The sequence below is a fragment of the Psammomys obesus genome, unplaced genomic scaffold (genome assembly GCF_907164565.1).
Source record: "Psammomys obesus unplaced genomic scaffold, mPsaObe1.curated_primary_1811, whole genome shotgun sequence".
Taxonomy (NCBI): domain Eukaryota; kingdom Metazoa; phylum Chordata; class Mammalia; order Rodentia; family Muridae; genus Psammomys; species Psammomys obesus.
In genome coordinates, this window is record NW_026585895.1 from 56,026,730 (window position 1) to 56,046,814 (window position 20,085).

A 20,085-nucleotide genomic window follows, 5' to 3' on the forward strand; every position below is an offset into this window, starting at 1 on the left:
GACTCTTGTAGTCTTCCTCCCCAAGGAGGCCTGTGGGGCACTGGAGCAGCTCTAGGCTCGGGCCTGCTCCCCACCTGCCTGGCCCACCTAGGTCAGAAACAGCAAGCCCACCAGAGACAGTGAACCCAGCAGAGCTGAGCTACACACAGGACCCAAGTCCCATTGTTCATCATCCCAAAGAAGGCTGTGGGGCACTGAAGCAGCTCTAGTCTTGGAGATCTTTCTACCTGTGCCCCAGCTGCCTGGCCTACCTGAGTCACAGACAGTGAGCCAGGAGAGACAGTGAACTCAGCAGAGCGCCCTCCCTTGCTTAGCCACATCTGAATCTCCAACAACCATTCTTAAGCCCCTGGATATATCTCATATTCCTGTAGACTACTCCAGACTCCAGAGACAGGCTCCAGGAACAATCGAGGCTATAGACAACCAGATGGCTTGAGGCTGGCATAAGAATATGATCAATAAAAACCAGGACATCATGACTTTACTAGAATTCCCTTCAAAATTAATGGATATTCTAATGCAGCTAAAACACCAGGAAATTATCTTAAATCTATGATTATGCAGTTATTAGAGGCAAATAAAGAAGAAACAAACAAATAGAGGTCATCATGGACAAACAGGAACCCACAATCAAACAGGTAAAGGAAATGAATAAAGTTGTTCAAGACATGAAATTGGAATTAGAATCAATAACGAAAACACAAACCAAGAAAACCCTGGAGATGGATAACTTAGAGAAGAAATCAGGAACCACAAAGGTAAGCATCACCACAGAAAATGAGAGATGGAATAGAGAATCTCAAGCGCAGAAATTGATACATCTCTCAAAGAAAACATAAAAATGGAAAAGTTCCTGACACAAAACATCAATTAGCACTCTATTAAAAGTTGATAACACACTGCTTGGGACATGACAATCTACCCAGGCTGGCTTGGATGTTTTCTTTGTGTTTAGTCCCTTTGAAACTGCAAGAGCTACTAGTCTAAGAACAGGCTGTTATGCTTTGGCAAAATATGCCCTTAAAATTGCAATATTGTTAAAAGTTGGGTTGTGGGACTGATGAGGGAAAGTGATTCTAAAAGATAACATTGCTCTGTCATGTCATGTCATCAATAATGACTAAACTTATGACCAAGCGAAAGTTAAAACATGTATAGGGACAAACATGGTATGATCTATATTTTGGAACAACATGCATCTATCCCTGCCTACTAAATTCTGTATAAATAAAGAAGTACCTAGACTGCCAGTCAGTCAGGATGTAAAAGTCCTCTTGATCTCTGTGCCTGACTCATTCCTCCCTGCTGCCCTTATATCCACCCTTCTTTAGGCCCTGTTCTCACCCCAGGGCTGGTTCCCAGCAAAAAAATAATTTTATGGTTGGGGGTTAGCACAACATAAGGAATTGTATTAAAGGGTCACAGCATTGGGAAGTATATAATGTTCAACAAAGGGAATGTTTTCCAAACAAGATTCCAAATAATCAAATAAAGGATAAAAATGAACCAACTGACTATGTACCAACAAATTTAAGTTGTATTTTAAAAACCTTCTTTAAAATATGATAAATAGTAATCTGGAAAAATATCTGCAGCATAAAATTGCCAAATATGTAAATTTTATTAACAAAATCTGTTAACAAAAGACAAATATCTCTAGAATACTGAGCAAAAGATATAGTAAGCACTTTACATGCTTCTGAAGAAACGTTAAATCTCACTAATCATGAATATGTAAATTTAAACAATGTAAGCTTTTCAATAAATTTAGCAGATATAATTAAGCATATTGTAGCCCACGTTCGTAGGTAGAAATGAATTATTTGTGCCTCTGTAGCTGAGGATTGGTACTAAAAATCATTGGTCACTAATATCTATCAACATCAATGGACTTAACTCTCCACCAAAAAGACAAAGACTAACAGAATGGTTGCAGAAACAGGAGCTAGCATTCTGCTGTATTCAAGAAACACCTCTGCAACAAAGATGGACACTGCCTCAGAATAAAGGGCTGGAAAAAGGTTTTCCAAGTAAACGGACCCAAGAAGCAAGCTGGAGTAGCTATCTTAATATCTGATAAATAGGCTTTCAACCAAAATTAGTCAAAAGAGATAGGGAAGAAAAATCCACCAGGAGAACATCACAATGCTGAACATCTATGCCCCAAACACGAGGCCTCTCGCATTTGTAAAAGAAATATTATTTAAGCTTAAATCACACATCAATCCCAATACCTTAATAGTGGGAGACTTCAACATCCCACTCTCACCAAGCAACAGAACATTGAGACAGAAGTTAAATAGAGAAATAATGGACCTAATAGACATCTACAGAACTTTTCACCCAAACAGAAAAGAGTATTCCTTCCTCTCAGCACCTTGCGTAACTGTCTCCAAAATTGACCATATAGTCAGGCACAAAGCAAGCCTCAACAGATGCAAGAAGATTAAAATAATCCATTGTATCATATCAGACCACCACATCATATGGTCTAAAACTAGACTTCAACAATAACAGAAATAGCAAAAAGCCTATAAATGCATGAAAACTAAACAACTCTCTACTCAATGACAGCTGGGTCAGGGAAGAAATAAAGAAATTAAAAGACTTCTTAGAATTCAATGAAAATGAACGGACAACTTACCCAAACTTAGGGGACACAATGAAAACAGTGCTATGAGGAAAGTTTATAGCACAAAGTGTCTTCATAAAGAAATTCAAGCTCATACAAGCAACATAACAGCACTCTTGAAAGCACTAGGGGGAAAAAAGCAGCAGCAGCACACCCAAGAGGAGGAGACGGCTGGAAATAATCAAACTCAGAGCTGAAATCAATCAATTAGAAACAAAGAGAACTATTCAAAGAATCAACAAAACCAAGAGCTGGTTCTTTGAGAAAATTTAGATAAACATTTAGCCAAACTAACCGAAAGGCAGAGAGACACTATCCAAATCAACAAAATCAGAAATGAAAAGGGGGATCTAACAGACACTGAGGAAATCCAAAGGATCGTTAGCCCTTAATTCAAAAGCCCATATGCAACAAAATTTGAAAAATGTAAATGAAATGGACATTTTTCTTGATAGATTCCATTTACCAAAGCTGAATCAAGATCAGGTAAATAAATTAAATAGTCCTATATCCCCTAAAGAAATAGAAGTGGTCATCAAAAGTCTTCCATTAAAAAAAAAGACCAGGGCCAGATGGTTTCAGTTCAGAATCCTTTAAGAAGAGCTAACTCCAGTAGTCTTCAAACTATTCCACAAAATAGAAACAGATATATAAAATATAAACATTGGATTATGACAGAAATTAGATAATAGCTGTAGCAACTTTAAAGACTGTCAGAAGGGGAGGTTGCTCTCCATTTGACACAGGGAGGGCACGAGCTCTTCTCCCAGCTTTATAGTGAAAAAGCAAACATCAGATAGGAGAGCCTCTGTAGGAGCTTCATGAAAGATAAATCTTCTCGGAGAGACCCCTGGAGTGAATACTCAAGAACTGTCCCATTTAGAAAGCTCTACCACCTTATCTGTATGAAGAAAATCCACAGTAATGTCCCTAGGTTTATGACATCTTGTCATAACTGCAAATGGGTGCATGTGTGTACTTGTTTTTTAACATAAGTGTTACATATAATATACATAAGTGTTATATATGATCTATACAGATATATATATAATATACAGATTTATATTAGAGATATTAAATATATAACATATGTGTGTGTGTTGAAAACAGGTTTTTATAATCAAGATTGTTGAACTTTAACCAAACACTGGTGACTATCAAGTGTGGAATATAGGTTTGTATTGTATGTAAGACTAAGAACTTTTAATGTCATATTAACTGTTTGGCAATGAAAAATATGTTGCTCCTCCTGTGAGCCTTTACATAAATTCTATACTTCTTTTCTTACACAATGAGTTACCTATAGGAAAGGGGTGGAAACGTCATCCTCATACCTTTTGGCTCCTGTACAGACCAGTTTCCCAGAGCTAAATATGAGGGCTGTTGTCCTTGGCTCTCGGATTCTCATTATGACTGCAGCAAACCTCTGCAAACCAAAGCCAATGGGAGAATTAGTCTTTACTGGGAGTTACCACTAACCTTGTTGGAAAGTTGGGCTATGTACAGAACTCTTGAGGAAACTGGAACTGGATGAGAAAATTAAGCAATATCTGGGTCTGTTCTCACCTCATTAACAAAAATTATAATCATAAAGTATTATTTTATATAAAATATTATATTTTGAAAGTAACAGCTAAAATTAGAGTACCTGTCTTATTTCTTTCAATTATATTCATAACAAGACTAACTTGAGTTCATTGTTGCCCTCAATTAATACACCAAAAAATTAAGTAACCTTCAACATTATCAGAACTTGATAAGGATATGAAATAAAACCACACTTAGCTATATTTATATTGACATACTTCCATTTTCTCTTACAGAACCCTTTTAAGAAGAGAATAAAGTACAGATGAAGAGCTGAGGACATGGCTGCCTCAGCAGGGGGCTTTCCTAGAACACAGGAAGCTCTGAGTTTGATCCCCAGCAGGGAACAAGCCACATTTGGTGCTACACGCCTAGAAGCCCAGCAGTCTGGATGTAGAGACAGGGGAAAAGAAAATTCAAGATCATTCTTAAGCTTCTTAAGTTTGGGGCCAGTTGGGAATTCATGAGATCTTATCTCAAAACTATACTAACTCACATATTGAACTCATATACATATATACATACATATATATATATATATATATATATATATATATATATATACACACATATGTTCAACACGTGGTTACATACCTATAATCCCAGCACTTGGGAGACTGAGGAAGAAGAATTTCAAATTTAAGAAAATTTGAAGTTACATGGCTAAATCCTATTTCAAGACAAAACCAAAACCACCACAGAAAACAAAGCATGTAATCACGTATGTTGTTGTTAAGATTCTAGACTGCACGAAGACAACTAAGATACAGAGCACAATATACATAATGACAGACATGCTCAAAATTAAGAGAAAATCTGTTTCATCAGATTCCAGCCTTCACAATCCTTCTTATTGTGTATCTTTAGGCCTGCTCATTGGTACACCCTTCAAGGACACTAACGCACTTGAGACCAGTCAGCGTATCACAGTGACATGGCACTAAATGACCTCTTACTCCTTCTACACTCTCTTCTCCAACTTTCCTTTACACACTAGGCCAGTAATGATATAGGAGTAGGTCCCACGCAAGATTACCTCTTGTGGGGGCCAGCTACTCCAAAAAATCATAGATCACTTCAAATGACAAGCAGTTGCAATTTAAACTGTAAACACTAAAAAAAAACCTTGAGCCACACCAGATAATTGATAAATCCTCATTGATGCTTTTCATGTGCATTTTAAAATGTATCACCTGGTACTCATTAAAGTGTGTTGAGTGTGTATGTGTCACAGAAACAGACAGAGAGAGAGGAGAGAGAGAGAAAAAGAGATAGGAGAAAGGGAAGGGAGAGTGAAAATTTTCTACAGCCCCCTGTATGATCCAGGCAAACAGTGCCCTGCCCCAGTCTCTCAAATGCACCACCTACTTTGGTTTCTTTTGCTTTTTTGAGACAGGGTCTCACTCTGTCACCCTGGCTGGCTTTGTGACTCTCTGGTTGGCCTTGAACTCAGAGCTACACCTGCTTCAGCCTCTCAAGTGTTGGTATTATAGGGTGTGTAGCACCATATCCAGACTCACCAGTTATTTTTATCTGTAGTCATATATGTGACACATATAAAAGGGAAAGCTATACTGTGTCTGGGTAATAAGTAACACTATATTCAGATGTCATTAAGACCAAGTGCTTCTCTCTAATGATTTGATATGCACTGTCTCTCCTACCATTGTGATTTTTTTTAATCATCTTACCCCTCAAATGTTCCACCACTGAATCCAGAAAGCTGTTTTTCAGTAGGAGCAAAGAATTATGCATCGTTGTATAGGTCTTAGCTTCAAACCCTGCCTTCTTCTACAAAGTATAGACCCTGAAAAATCATTAAATGTAGATGGGACTAAAAAATCCAAATTCTGTAAGCAAACAAAACCAATGAAAACAGGATGTCTGTCCTTGGTGAAACACAGGGAACAGATTTTATTAAACAGCAGGAAGCAGGCAGCAGGCACAGGCAGGCAAATTTCTATGAATGGAGGCTAGCTTGGTTACACAGTGAGAGAAACTTTAGGTGGGAAATCACTAAATCATCCATGAGCAAACAGGCTTGAACTTTATAAACAATTTAGCTTCTGTATAAAAAGAAACTATAAATAGGAAAACATAGATGTGTCAGCTATGTGAGCCAGCATTTAGAAAAATAGTATTTTTCAACCAGGCATGGTTACACTTTATAGCAAGACATTGGCAATTCAAGAAAGCTAGTGTTCCACAGGGCTGAAAATACGTGTAATGAAAAATCTTTTTGAATGACAAGGAATGATCTAGTTTTAGGATTGTTCAATTATTGCTTTATTCAGCCCTGAGAATGATGGTTTTTATAATGTAAGAAATTTTGAGATAGTTAACCTTCTGAATTAACAACATTTTTCACTAAAAATTTATCTTTAGGCCTGGAAAGATGGCTCAGAGGATGAGAGCACTGGGTCCCAGAGGACCCAGGTTCAATTCCCAGCACCTACATGGCAGCTCACACCTGTCTGTAACTCCAGTTCCAGAGGATCTGACTCGCTCATACAGACACATGCAGACAAAACACCAACGACATAAAATAAAAGGAAATAATTTTAAAAGAATTTATTTATTTTTTAGAAAATAAAGAAATAAGCCAATTCCAAAATCATACAATGGAAAATATCCTAAGGAAAAAAAAAATAATGGTTGAAAGTAACACTGAGGAACCTTACCTTTGGGTTATATTCTGTGTTTTTGGCATTCAGAGCTATTTTTCTCAGGTCCAATCTACATGCCAGATTTGCAGTGGAAACTACATTCCTAAACAAACAAGTAAACCCAGAAAGTCATAACAGTACAGCTTCAACACCAGCTTCCTAATTTATCTCATAGACTGCATTAACAACTTGCTAGAGAAAGAATTCTCAGTGCGAAATGTAAAGTACTGTGGTCCCTAGTCAACTGTAAACTTCATGTGCTAAAATAACATTTTCTAACATTTTGTAACCTAAATTAAAACTTAGTTTTATAATAAAAAGCACTGTCTCAAAACAGAAGCCACAAAAGAGTTTGCAAATCAAACTCAATTTTATATCCTTTGTCTTTACCCAGCCTTAACTGCCACTATTAACAACTTGAGTGCATTGGCACAAACAATAAAATCTTATTCTTGAAAGATCTGTTAATCTTGAACCTCCTCTTAGGGGACCAAGAAGTGGTGCTTCCTTTTATAATTAATAACTCATTAGTTATAATCGATTAAGAACTGAAAAAGCATAAGGCAATCTGAAATTCTTCTTATACCATTATCCTGAAATTACTTGTCATGTTCTAAAATATCAACTATGTATGTAGAAGCATCCCTCACTTTAAAAGCAAGTACTGCTCTTTGATCACCTCCCCCTGAAGGGGGAGCAGCCTTACCAGGCCACAGAAGAGGACAATGCAGCCACTCCTGATGAGACCTGATAAACTAGGATCAGAGGGAAAGGGAGGAGGACCTCCCTTATCAATGGATTGGGAGAGGCACATGGGTGAGTGGGATTAGGAAGGGAGGAGGGATGGAGGTACAGGGGGAATACAAAGTGAATAAACTGTAATTAATAAAAATAATTAAAAAAACAAGTATACTTACTGTAATTGAGGCATAATTCCATAACATTCTGGCACAGGGTTCATTGGTGCCATGGACACTATGGATGCCATAGATAAGACATTGGAGTTTAGTGTTTTTGCAGAGGGCTGTTTGGAGTCAGTACCATCAGAGCACAGATGTGACTGGGTATCTGGTGAACTGCTGTTATTCAAGCTCAGCCCATCGCCCTGTTCACTGGGCACCTGCAGCTTACTTTGCCAACCTTGAGTTTTACAACATTCTTTGGTTTCATGCTTGTTTCCAATGACAGCTCGGACTTTATTTTCTTGGGTAAGTTCATCTGATAAGAAGCTTAGATCCACAGATGAAAAGTCACTGGGTGTTTTTTTCACTCCACCAACATGTGAATTAAACACAGTCTCTGGCCTGGATGGAATAAGTGGGTGCACATCTAGAGGCGCTCCTGGGCTGAACAGCTGAGACATAGCTGGAGGAAAATCATCCTAGGCAGTTTGCAAAGCAAAAGAAATCAAAATGCCAGTGTCTTACACCAGTGGGATTTCACTGTGACAGGAAGGCAATGGCTTCAGTCTGAAAAGTGGTCCAAGATTACTTAAATTCATACCTTGCCTCCTACTACAAAGTATAACCAAGATTTACTATAGAGTGACAGCATGCTTAAAAGGATATTTTAAGAGCCAGAGAGATGGCCCATGAGAGCGCTGACTGCACTTCTAGAGAACCCACTTCATGGCACCCACATGGCCGCTCTCAACCACGTGTGACTTCATTCAAGAGGATTTGATAGCCTCTTTTGGATTTTTTCATTGGGCAGCATGCATGCAGAGCGCACATACATACATGCAGCAGAACACCTATACACAGAAAATTAAAACAAATGAATCTTTTATAAGTATGTATTACAATATAGAAAAGCATTTATCATGCAATATTTTTCCTACTTCACTTATAGCCTACTAAATTGTCCCTAACTCCAGCTGTGTAATAGGTGTAGTTGAATTCAAGATATTTATAAAATTAAAGAGAGTAGCTGTACTCTAACAGTTAATTGTAAGCTTTGATTTCTTTTTCCTTTTTTTTTTTTCAAGACAGGGTTTTTCTGTGTAGCCTTGGCTGTCCTGAGCTTGCTTCCTAGACCAGGCTGGCCTCGAACTCACAGAGATCTGCCTGCCTCTGCCTCCTGAGTGCTGGATCAAAGCCATGCACCACCACTGCCTGTTCACATATTAATTTTTAAGGATTTGCTTTTCTTACTTTTCATTATGTATATGTGAAGAGGACGTGTGGACATGAGAGCAGATGCTTAAGGAATCCAGAAGACGGCATCAGATCTCCCTGAAGCTGAGGTTACAGAAAGTCATGAGCCACAGACACGGGTGCTGGAAACTGAACTCAGGTTCTCTGCAAGATTGGTACTTTCTCCTAAACACTTACCCATCTCTATTGCCCCACAACATCACATTTTAGAGTATAAACATTGGGATGTAGTCTTCCTTGGCTCAACACTCACTAATAAAAAGATTCAGCATTATTTCTTTTTCTAATCAGAAGAGAGATGTAAAAATTATATGAATTTAGGACAGATAAATAATATACTGAGATTTAAATGTTAAGAATATTTTAAATTGATATTTGTTTTGCTTTGGAGACAGGGTCTCATTATCGCAAAGGCTGACCTCAGCCTCTAGAGTGCTGGCTTATACCTTTAATCCGAGTTTGAAGCCAGCCTGGTCTACATAGTGAATTTCAGGACAGCCCGGGCTTCACAGACACTTTGTCTCAAAAGAGGGGGATGGGTATGGGAGACTGACTAAAAATCAGGTCGCAGGTGGTGGAACGGGCCTGTAGTCCCAGCAACTGGGGAGGCTAAGGCAGGAGCCCAGCTAGAGCCTAATTGTTCGCTGTTGGTTTGAGAAGTCAAATGCCATAAGCCTGGCCTGGACCTAGCAAGCAGAAGGAACCCGACGTGACTGCAGGCAGCATGCAATTTATCACCAGTACCGAGCCATCTAACTTCACAACTAGCGTGTCTGATTGGCAACCCTGGCTATCTGGATGAACTTCCAAGTTCAGCTGAACGGTCTGGATAATCCAGCCTGCCTCTTAGGGAAGATTTGGCATTTCAAAGAGATCTCCAAGGCCAACATCAGCCCTGGCCCTTAGCGATGTGGCTGCCAGGCTCACCTGGATGGCATATGGCTCCAGAAAGAGGTCTAGGTACATGTCCTCTTCCATGAGAGGAGAGCACACAATGTAGAGCTGGAAACAAGCAAAGGCGCCAGCGTCCATGCAAGCTGCAGAAGCCCCAGTGGAACCTGCCTGACTCTGGGAGCAGAAGCCTTTATCAGCCTTCAGCAGCATGCACGAGGTGGGGCCAGCTCAGCCTTGCACAGATGATGTGAATAAGCTGAGGAGCCAGGTGAGATGCACAGAAGGAGTTGATGAGCCAGGCAAGACACAGCTGATGGCATCCAGAAGATGAGGAGGGCTGCTGAGCTGGCTGGAGCAGGTCAGGCTAGGCTTCGACTGCCGCTTCCCCTGCCATCATTGGGCCCGCAGGTGTGCCTTGCCTCCGAGAGCAGCTGCACCGTGAGAAAGGAATGCGTTTTCTCTCCACGTTTTCCTTTCCTTTCCTTTCCTTTCCTTTCCTTTCCTTTCCTTTCCTTTCCTTTCCTTTCCTTTCCTTTCCTTTCCTTTCTTTCTTTCTTTCTTTCTTTCTTTCTTTCTTTCTTTCTTTCTTTCTTTCTTTCTTTCTTTCTTTCTCTTTTCCTTCCCTTTCCCTTGCCCTTTTTCTTCTCGTGTAGCTCAGGCTTGTATATCCCCCAGCTCCTGAGAGCTGGGTTTACTGCATGCACCACATACTCAGATTCTCAGGCGTGCTATTTCTTATATTTATTTATCTTTATTGACGTGTACATGGACACGTGCATACTACAGAACTCCTGTGATGTCCTAAGGAAAATTTTCAGGAATAGGTTCTATCCTTTCAGCATGTAGAAGAAACTCAATACTCAAACTCAGTCAGGCTTGGTGGGGCAGTTTGTGGTGTTTTATTATGGCAGCTCAAACTGACTAAAATAGATATAAATTTTATTCTATTATTTATGTCTCCTCCCCTCATGTGTACAGTGTGTGTGTGTGTGTGTGTGTGCTTCTGTGTGAGTGAGCCTGTGCCTGTGTGTGTGGAGACAGAAGAGGGCATAGCATCCTGTTAAGCTGGCATTAAGGCCCACTATAGGTGCTGGAAGAGAACTCCCATCCTCTGAAAAAGCAGCACGCACTCTTAGCTACTTGGCCAGCTCTCTGGCCTCTAAGTAGATTATTAATGAGTTTACAAAGTATGTGGCAGGCAGAATGCTGAGGTGCCTCCCCAAATACCTGTCCTGATCAACCAAACACATTTCCCAGTTAGCTAAAAACAAATCTAGACACTCTTGGGTTTGAAGATGTAATTAATAATTCAAGACCACTGTTAGGAAAGAGGACCCTGGTTAAGCTTGGCCTTGCTTGCTGCCCTACCAAGAAAGAATTGGCTGCCCTTTGGGAGGGATTTCAGAGCATGAAGCGACCTTGCCATGAGGAAGATTACTCACTACTGATAGATGGATCATGGTCCAAGAAATCTGGGTGACTTCCTGGGCTGGAGAGTGGGATATATTTGATATCTAACAAGCAAGTGAATACCTCAGTTCTGTGGTTATAAGGAATTAAATTTGTCCATCAAAAGAAATGACCTTTGAAGTGGCTTATTCCTATAGCTAGACCAATTTGTAATCTCTTGTGTGTTGTTGTTTAGCCCATAATAACTGTACAAAATACTAGGTTTCATCATGGCATTTTCATACATCCATATGATATTCTTCAATTAGACAGTGCTGCATTACCGTCACGTATCCCTCCCTTATCTGCTTTCCTTTTCCTTAGCAGCTCCTTCTACTTTCATGTCATCTCTATGTTTTCTAGGCTCCACATATGACAGAAAAGACGTCACACTCATTTTCTGTGTCTGGCTTTGTTGCTAACTTTGCAGTTTTACACAAGTCCTCCATGCTGAGGTTAGACTCTTCAGTAATGTAGCTGCCAGGAAGTACCGGGAAGCTTCCTGGAGATGTGGCTGCCTTTGAGTCACCCCTACTTCTATAAGTAATAAATGTGTTGGTTCACTAATTTAGACATTTACCCATGAGCAGATGCTAAGGGACCCAGTCTCATGCTGGTCATGTGCAGCTCTCTGGGCTACCAGTGCCCTGGCTTTTTGAATAGAGATGTTTCAGCTAGTTTATTACTCTTTTTAAAATGGTTACCTACTGTACTCTAGAGAAGATGATTTTGTTCTTCTTTGTAGCAAAATAGTTACCCACTTGGTGCATGCATGTATGCACACACACATGCATGCACATACATGAACACAGACACACTATAATCACTTACTCATCATTGACAGGCACCCATTCAGATGCTATAACCTTGCTTCTGTGAATACTGCAACGATATGCAGGTATCTCTATCCGTTGGTGCTTCTGTTCTTTCAGGGATGAATACAGGAATGTAAAACTGGATGACATATAAATCTTATTTTTAGTTTTCTGAGGACACCCCACAATGATTTCTATAGGAGATAGATAAATTTACACTCTCATCAATGCTGTATAATTCCCGCTATTGAATCTTTATGTTGTAAATGATGTTTAATATTTACTATTGATTTACCTTCCAGTAACACTGCTGTTAGTCCTAACCAGCTGCATAGCCAAATCACCACACAGAGACTGGGTTTATTTAGTTAACCTAGAACACAATAGTGGGCAATAGTTACTCCATCCTAAACCTCCAAGCCCTCATAGTTTCCTAACATTTAGATTTCCCACATAATACTTGCTTTTAGTGATATCGTAGGTCCAGTCCATCTCTCCACATAGTTCCAAGATCTGTCCTCCAGCTCTCTCTCCTAGCTCTCTTCTTGCCCCTTCTCCTCCCACTCATTTCCTGCTCTCTGGCTCCTCCCTTTGAACCACATTGTGGCTAGTTGCTTTATTTTGGCCTGTTTACACACAGTTGAGACAGGATGCTTAGAATAAGTATCACAATGCAATATCTGGATTGAAATGGGGGGGGGGAGAAATCAGCATTGAATGAACAAGGGCAAAGTGCATACATTTCAAAAGAACATTATACCAACATTGAATGCAAAACTGGATGGATGACATATAAATCTTATTTTTAGTTTTCTGAGGACACCCCATATTGATTTCCATAGGAGATAAATTTACATTCTCACCAAAGCTATATAATTCCCACTACTGAATCCTTACTAGCATTTGTTGCTTTTTTTTTTTTCTTCTAATTATAGCCTTTCTAGCTAGGGTAAGGTGAAATCTCAAGATAATTGGGGTTTTTGTGTGTTTGTCTGTCTAACTCTTTGTTTGAAACAGGGCCAAACAGTGAACCTCTGTTTGGCTTGAAAATTGGTACATAGATCAGTCTGGCTTGGAGCTCACAGCAATCCACCTGCCTCTGTTGGGCTTAATGCTGTATGACACCACACCCAACTCACTGTAGTTTATATTTGTGCTTCACTGATGTTAAGGGTGTTGAGCATTTCCTCTTGTAATTAGAAAGGCCTATCTTTGATTTTAGCTTTAGCAGTTTTTCTGGTTACACTGTCATCAAGTTTGGGATCTATACAAATGTGAGCTTATGAGACTATAGTGTTGTAAATAGATAAGTGTGTGGGAATTGTTTCTCAGCAATGGAAAATGAGTAAATGATGAGTTATAAGTATGTTAGGCATTGTAGCTCATGCCTGAAATTCCAGCACTTGGCAAGATTGATTCAAGGCCAGCTTCAGTTACCTATTAAATTCAAGGTCAGTCTGAGCTACAGTGTACCCTGTTCCAAACCTCTAAAACAATAAAAAAATAAGTTATCAGTAGTAATCAGAGACAGAAATTTGCAGTGATCTGTCGCTCAAGTGACAAAGCAAAGGAATGCAATGTTATTGGTAAGCAAATTTGATAAAATCTTTTTTCGTCTACTTTCATCTTTGTAACTTTCTGTACATTTGAAGTTATTTTAAATGAAAAGTTTCAAAAGAAAAGGGGTGTTTGAGATGTTTTCAGTTGTTTGGGTGAACATTAGTTTATCTGAAACCTTAAAGTTGTTCTTTGCTGGGGATTAAAGATTGCCACGGTTCCACTGGATGAGAGCTACTTGTTAACATCCTTGTTAGGCCTCGCACACTAAGCTAAGAGCTTCCCGTAAGTGTTGCAACAAAGCTGGGAGTGAGTACTCTCCCCACCCCCTGCATTGCAGTGGGCTGAACCCAGGGCCTCATGCACACCAGGTACACATTCCATCACCGAGCCCACCCCAAGTCTGAAGCACTGTCATTAACCCCATTCGGAATCTGAGTATACTGAGATTGTCTCAGTTATCAATTCCTGTTCAGAGCAACTGACTCTGGACCTGTATTCTCTGCATGGTCCTTTATCAACAATCACACATGCCAACTTAGGTTGGATACTATGCCTCACATCTCTTTTGAGTCTGTCTTATTTTTGTTTAGGAATTTATAATACTTATAATATTATATATATAATATGTAATACTTTGGCAAAAAAATGATGAAAAATAGAAAAGTTGCAAACAATAGGGAAGCAAACCATATCCAAGAATTTAAAGTCATATTATTTTTTTCATCCTTTTTTGTTTAAAATTTTCTAATGAAAAGCTCTCATCTGAATCCTCTCTTGAGGAAGCAGAGTAGTATCAAGCCTTGGATTTGGAGTCCTTTTTGATTGGCCAAGAAGCTCAATCCCTCTGAGCCACAGTCTTCTCATCTATGAATAGAGACTATTGAAAGCAATTGCCACTAGGCATGGTGACACACATCTGTAATCCTAGCACTTGGAAGGTTGAGGCAGGAGGATCATGAGTTGAAAGCAAGTCTGGGTTACATAGTGACACTCTGTCTCAAACAGACAAACAAAACAACTTTCCAGACAATCAATGTGCCTAGCCATTCACAAGGGCACAGAGAATTGCAGATACTTTTCTAGAAAACAGATCATCTTACTAAAGCATATCGTTTTCTTCTTTTCATACAAACAAAAAACAGAACAAAAACAAACAAACAAACCAATAAAACCCCACAAACTTCAGGCACTTCCCCCTACTACCACCACTGTGTTTGAAATAAAATACAAATTCCTAAGCTTGGACTCAGAAACAGAAAACTTCTCCCTCTGTAGTCTCCAGACTCCACCTCCCAGCTCTGAGTGCTCTCTGGTGCCCTCCAGCCCTCTTGTGCTGGGATGCCACTCTCAGGTCCCCTTCTTTGAAACTTCCTCCTCTTCTGCCTTCCTGTGGGTCACCATCCCTTGATCTCTCCTGGTACAGTCATGGTGTCTTTTCTTCTATATGCCTGAATCATGTCACTTGCACTCAGTTCAGCCTGAGCTTTGTTTCACCTTGTCCTATATTTGACCACTTTCTCTTCCTTCTGCATGGACAATTCCTTGAGGAGTAGTAAGCCGGACAGCCTTTCCTAAACACTGACCCCCCTGCCTGGTGTAATTCCCATATAGAAAAAATCCACAGCAACTTTCATGTTTTCTAGCTACAGTTTGCTTTTGGGAGGGGGAGGGGGCTAAAAGGAGAGGGCCAGAAAGCAATATCTTTCCTTTCCTCTTCCTTTCACCCAAGGAGCAGCAGAGACAGGCTCCCAGTTCTCCGAATGCTTGGCTATCCTCCCTTAGCCAGCTCTTAACTAGAGAAGAAATAGAAATCCATCTGCATCAGAGACTAGCCAGGGTCCCATCCTCCTCCGAGTCAGTAGGTATTAAATCAAGCCACCACCCACTTACCCCAAAGACCCACAAAGTAGCCAACTTCTTACCTCCACACAGAAAATCATAAAAGTGAGACCAAAGGGTGGGCAGCCTGATGGCTCAGAGGAGGTGGTGGGCCTGGTTGCCTCCTGTTGCTCGTTATTTATACTACTTTCTGCCAGTGAAATGGGGAGCCAGATGTCAGCTTCCAGATGTTTCTAACTTTTGCAGCTGGCTGCACTTAGCTCACCTTTCTTTATTCAGTGAAAACAGATCTCACCATCCCATATGCTGCTGGTAGTTGAGCTACTTTCCCAAGGACTTTGGGAACTCTTGTACAAGGGCCCCGGAATGAGTCCATGCCCTTCTACTACTCTCTGCTGCCGCCGCCATTTTCTAGACCTCCCCACTCAGCAGCATTCTGCCTCTGACATGTTGTCACCCTCTGGCATAACCTGACTCCATACTGGACTCCTCCACAAACTCCCAGTCCTTAGGGTGTCACTATTCATGGCTGTGTTGAGTTTAGTAAACATTTGAGCAATAGTGTGTGTGTGTCTATCTGTTATTCTCTGTGTATGCTATGGTACGTGGTATAGCATATACATACGAGTGATGCATTATGCATATGTGTGTAGTATGTGTAGGCACTGTGTATGTGATATGGTGTGGTATATATATGTAGCATTTGATACATGTGTGTAGTTTATACAATTTAGCATATGTGTATGTGTGTAAGAGAGAGATGGTGTATATGTGCAGGGGTCTGTGTCTGTAATTCTGTATGTATGAGAGTGTACATGGTGTATATGTATGAGTGATGTGGTATGTATATGTGTGTGAAATGTGTGGATATTGTATGTGATATGGTGTAGTGTGTATATGTAGTGTTTGATACATGTGTGTAATTTATACAATTTAATATACACATATACACATATGTGTGTGAGATATGGTGTGTATGTATGAGGGCATGCGTTTGATGTGATGAAATTTTATGGGTTGTGTTGTGTGTGTGTGGTGACAGTAGTATGATATATGTGTGTTGTAATGGTGTGGTACAGTGCTAGTTTCCTAGTTATAGTAATGACATAAAACAAACTGAATGGTCTAATCAAGAGGAATGTACAGTCTTGAAGTTTTACAACCATCCAAAAATAAGGTGTTAGCAGAGCTGTGTACCCTCTCTATGTTCTGTTCCAGGTCTTTTCTCAATCTTCTAGTAGCTCCTCAGTTTGTGGTGGTGTAACTCCAGCCCTCACATGTCAACTCCCCTGTGTGCCTTTTCCAAACATTTTCCTTCTCCAAGGAAAACAGTCAAATTGGATCAAGGATTCACTCTATTTCCCAAGGACCTCATCTTATCTCTGTCTGCAAATATTCTATTATCAAAAGTGTATATCCAGAGACACTGGGCATTAGAATTTCACCACAGAAATCATGACAACTTGTTGGTATAATGTTCTTTTGGAATGTGTACACCTTACCCCTGATCATTCAAATGCTGATTTCTCTCCCCCATTCTCTGGTTTCAATCCGGACTTTGCATTGCAATACTTTTTCTAAGCATCACCTGTCTCAACTTTGTGTAAACATGACAAAATAAAACAACCAGCCACAATGTTTAGCAGTGGAGAGGAAGGAGTAGGTGGGAGAGGGGAGGAGCCAGAGGACAGGAAGGTGGGAGGCAGAGGAGGAGAGAGGACAGAGGCTGGGAGAGCAGAGGCAGGAGCAAAGGTCTTGGAACCATGTGGAGAATGAACCGGACCTAAGATTTCACAAAAAGCAAGTATAATGGGTAAATCTAAATGTTAGGAAACTATGAGGGCTTGGAGGTTTAGGATGAAGTAACTATTGCCCAGCATTGTGTTCTAGGTTAATTAAATAAACCCAGTCTCTGTGTGGTGATTTGGGTTGTTTAGGACTAACAGCAGCATTACTAAAAGATAATTAATAGTAAATTTTAACAGCAACTTACAACAACAACTCAACCCACAGTTGTGTTTTCATGTGTATGTTTGGGTTAGGGGTTGCATTAGTTACTTCTATGTTACTGTGAACAAATACCTGACACAAACACAGTCACCATAAAGGAGAAAAGATTTACTTGAGCTTATGGTTTGAAAGGGTTAGACTAACTTTGTAACCTATATGTCTTCTAAAGCCTATAGTTTTGAGTTTTAGGTTCAGGTTAAGCTAAAGCCTCTTAGTGCCTTTCCAGAGAATGGAAAAATGTGACCCTATCTATGAGGACAGATAGAAAAAAAGGCAAGCAAGCAATGACCTTCACTCAGCAAAAAGAAAAACTCCTGTCTTTGAGATAGCATTTCTTAGCAACAAACCTAGACTTCTTCTGAGTAGCTTTTGACCTCTAGCCAAAAGTCTGTAGCCCCTAATCTTCAAGGATGAGCTAACCACCCCCACCTTCAATTGCAGCTGCATCCACACTTGGCAGGACTGGCCAAGCTTGAGCACCTATGACTAACCAATTATCTTACTTTATAGCTTCCTCATCCAATCCTAAATTGCCAAGACTGCAACTTCAAATCTCCCGCAATTTTTCTTTTAAAAACCTAAAGGCCTTTGTCTCCTGGTGCCACTCTTTGCTGACCGGCAGGGGTGACCCCATTGCGCAATGGTTAATAAACCTGTTGCTTTTGCAACGAGTCTTGGTCTGGGGGAGTTTCTGGGAAGGGCGCGATCTTGAACTCCTGAGCTGTGAGACCCCAGGTCTTACAGGTTCAGGATAGGGTTCAGTCCATGGATACTTTTAGGAAGACATGAGAGTGTGGGTGAAAAAGGAGCCCTTTCCTCTTGTGTTAGAGAGAAGTGTTGGGAAGCAAGGCCCTCAAGGATGCACCCTCAGAGCCGCTCTTCCTCCAGTTTGCTTTCACCTCCCGAAGTTCCCAGAAGCCCCCAAAATAGCACCACCAGCTAGACACCAAGGATTCAATGCATGAGCATGTGGGAGGCATCTCGTAATTAAACCAGTGCAAGTGTTTGAAATGTTTGCAACACATTTTCCCACCTCAGCTCAGTGGAATGTATGGACCCAGCCTCAGGCCTTCTGTCCCTGGAAGAACTTCCTGTGACCATGTTCCTCTTCTCTCCTAAGCCTCCCACCAAGTTGCTGGATCTCTTCTGACCTTCTTCCTGTTCCAACTCCAAAAGCCACCATGCACTTTTATACAAAGCCATTTCTGGATTTCTTTCTTCTTCCTGCAAGCCATTCAGGCTTTGCCTAGAAAATGACAATAATAACTTAAAAGTCCATTAGTGATACTCTGACAAAGATGCCTACTTCCTTAGTGTCTAACTGAGGAGAATCCTGTGGTCACATCAGATAGTGACACTTTTCCTCTAGTCAGTGAATTAAAGAAAACTATTATTAAAATATTTGGTGAACTAGTTTCTATTTATTTTTAGATTTAAAATTTGCCTCCACTTGCAGGGGTGGGTTCAACATATGGGAATCCATTAATGTATCCACCATATAAATAAACTGGGAAAAAAAACACATGATCATCTCTTTAGATGCCAAAAAAGCATTTGACAAAGCATTTAACCAGTTCACAGTTAAAGTCTTGAGAGACCAGAGAAACAAGCTCATACCTAAACATAGTAAAGGCAATATACAACAAGCCAACATAAAACTAAATGGAGAGAGACTTAAACCAATTCCACTGAAATAAGGGACAAGAAAAGGCTGCCCACTCTTTTTGTATCTTTTCAACATAGTACTTGAAGTCCTAGCTAGAGCAATAAGACAACTCAAGGATATCAAGGGAATACAAATTGGAAAGGAAGAAATCAAAGTGTCACTATTCACAGATGATATGATAATATATACAAGCGACCCAAAAATTCTACAAGGGAACTCCTACAGCTGATAAACACTTTCAGCAAAGTGGCTGGATTCGACATTGACTCAAAAAATCAGTAGCCTTCCTGTATACAAAAGACAAATGGGCTGAGAAAGAAATTAGGAAAACAACACTTTAGCCACACACACACTCACACACACACACACACACACACACACAAAAACAAACAAACAACCATAAAGTATGTTAGTGTAACTCTAACCAAGCAACTAAAAGACTTGTATTAAAAAAAAAAAAACTTCAATTCTCTAAAGAAAGAAATTAATATTAGAATATGGAAAGATCTCCATGTTCATGGATTGGTAGATTCAACATAGTAAAAATTTTACCAAAAGCAATCTACAGGTTCAATGCAATCACCATCAAAGTACCAATACAATTCTTTATATACCTAGAAAGAACAATTCTCAACTTCATATGGAAAAGCAAACAAGCCCAGAATAGCTAAAACCATCCTGTACAATAAAAGATCTTCTGGAGTTATCTCCATCCCTGATCTCAAGAGAGAGAGAGAGAATGCAACAGTAATAAAAACAGCATGGTACTGACATAGAAACAGACTGGTGGATCAATGGAATAGAATCA

The 20,085-nt window shown here is 40.0% G+C and overlaps 2 protein-coding genes across 2 annotated transcripts in view; one reads left to right on the plus strand and one right to left on the minus strand.

Annotated features, from left to right (window-relative positions):
* Tbpl2 (TATA-box binding protein like 2) overlaps window positions 1-10,034 on the minus strand; it is a 28,635-nt gene extending 18,601 nt beyond the window's left edge. Inside the window, exons 1-4 of the mRNA XM_055599759.1 lie at window positions 9,972-10,034; window positions 7,806-8,269; window positions 6,904-6,991; window positions 3,970-4,061 (exon numbers count right to left, since the gene is read on the minus strand). Of these exons, the coding sequence (XP_055455734.1) occupies window positions 3,970-4,061; window positions 6,904-6,991; window positions 7,806-8,269; window positions 9,972-10,022 (695 nt within the window). The 5' untranslated portion in view covers window positions 10,023-10,034. The remainder of the gene's footprint in view (window positions 1-3,969; window positions 4,062-6,903; window positions 6,992-7,805; window positions 8,270-9,971) is intronic.
* A 112-nt stretch (window positions 10,035-10,146) lies between these two features.
* The window catches only part of LOC129671143 (interleukin-36 gamma-like), a 71,571-nt gene continuing 61,632 nt past the window's right edge, over window positions 10,147-20,085 (plus strand). Inside the window, 2 exon segments of the mRNA XM_055599760.1 lie at window positions 10,147-10,206; window positions 11,751-11,842. Of these exon segments, the coding sequence (XP_055455735.1) occupies window positions 10,147-10,206; window positions 11,751-11,842 (152 nt within the window).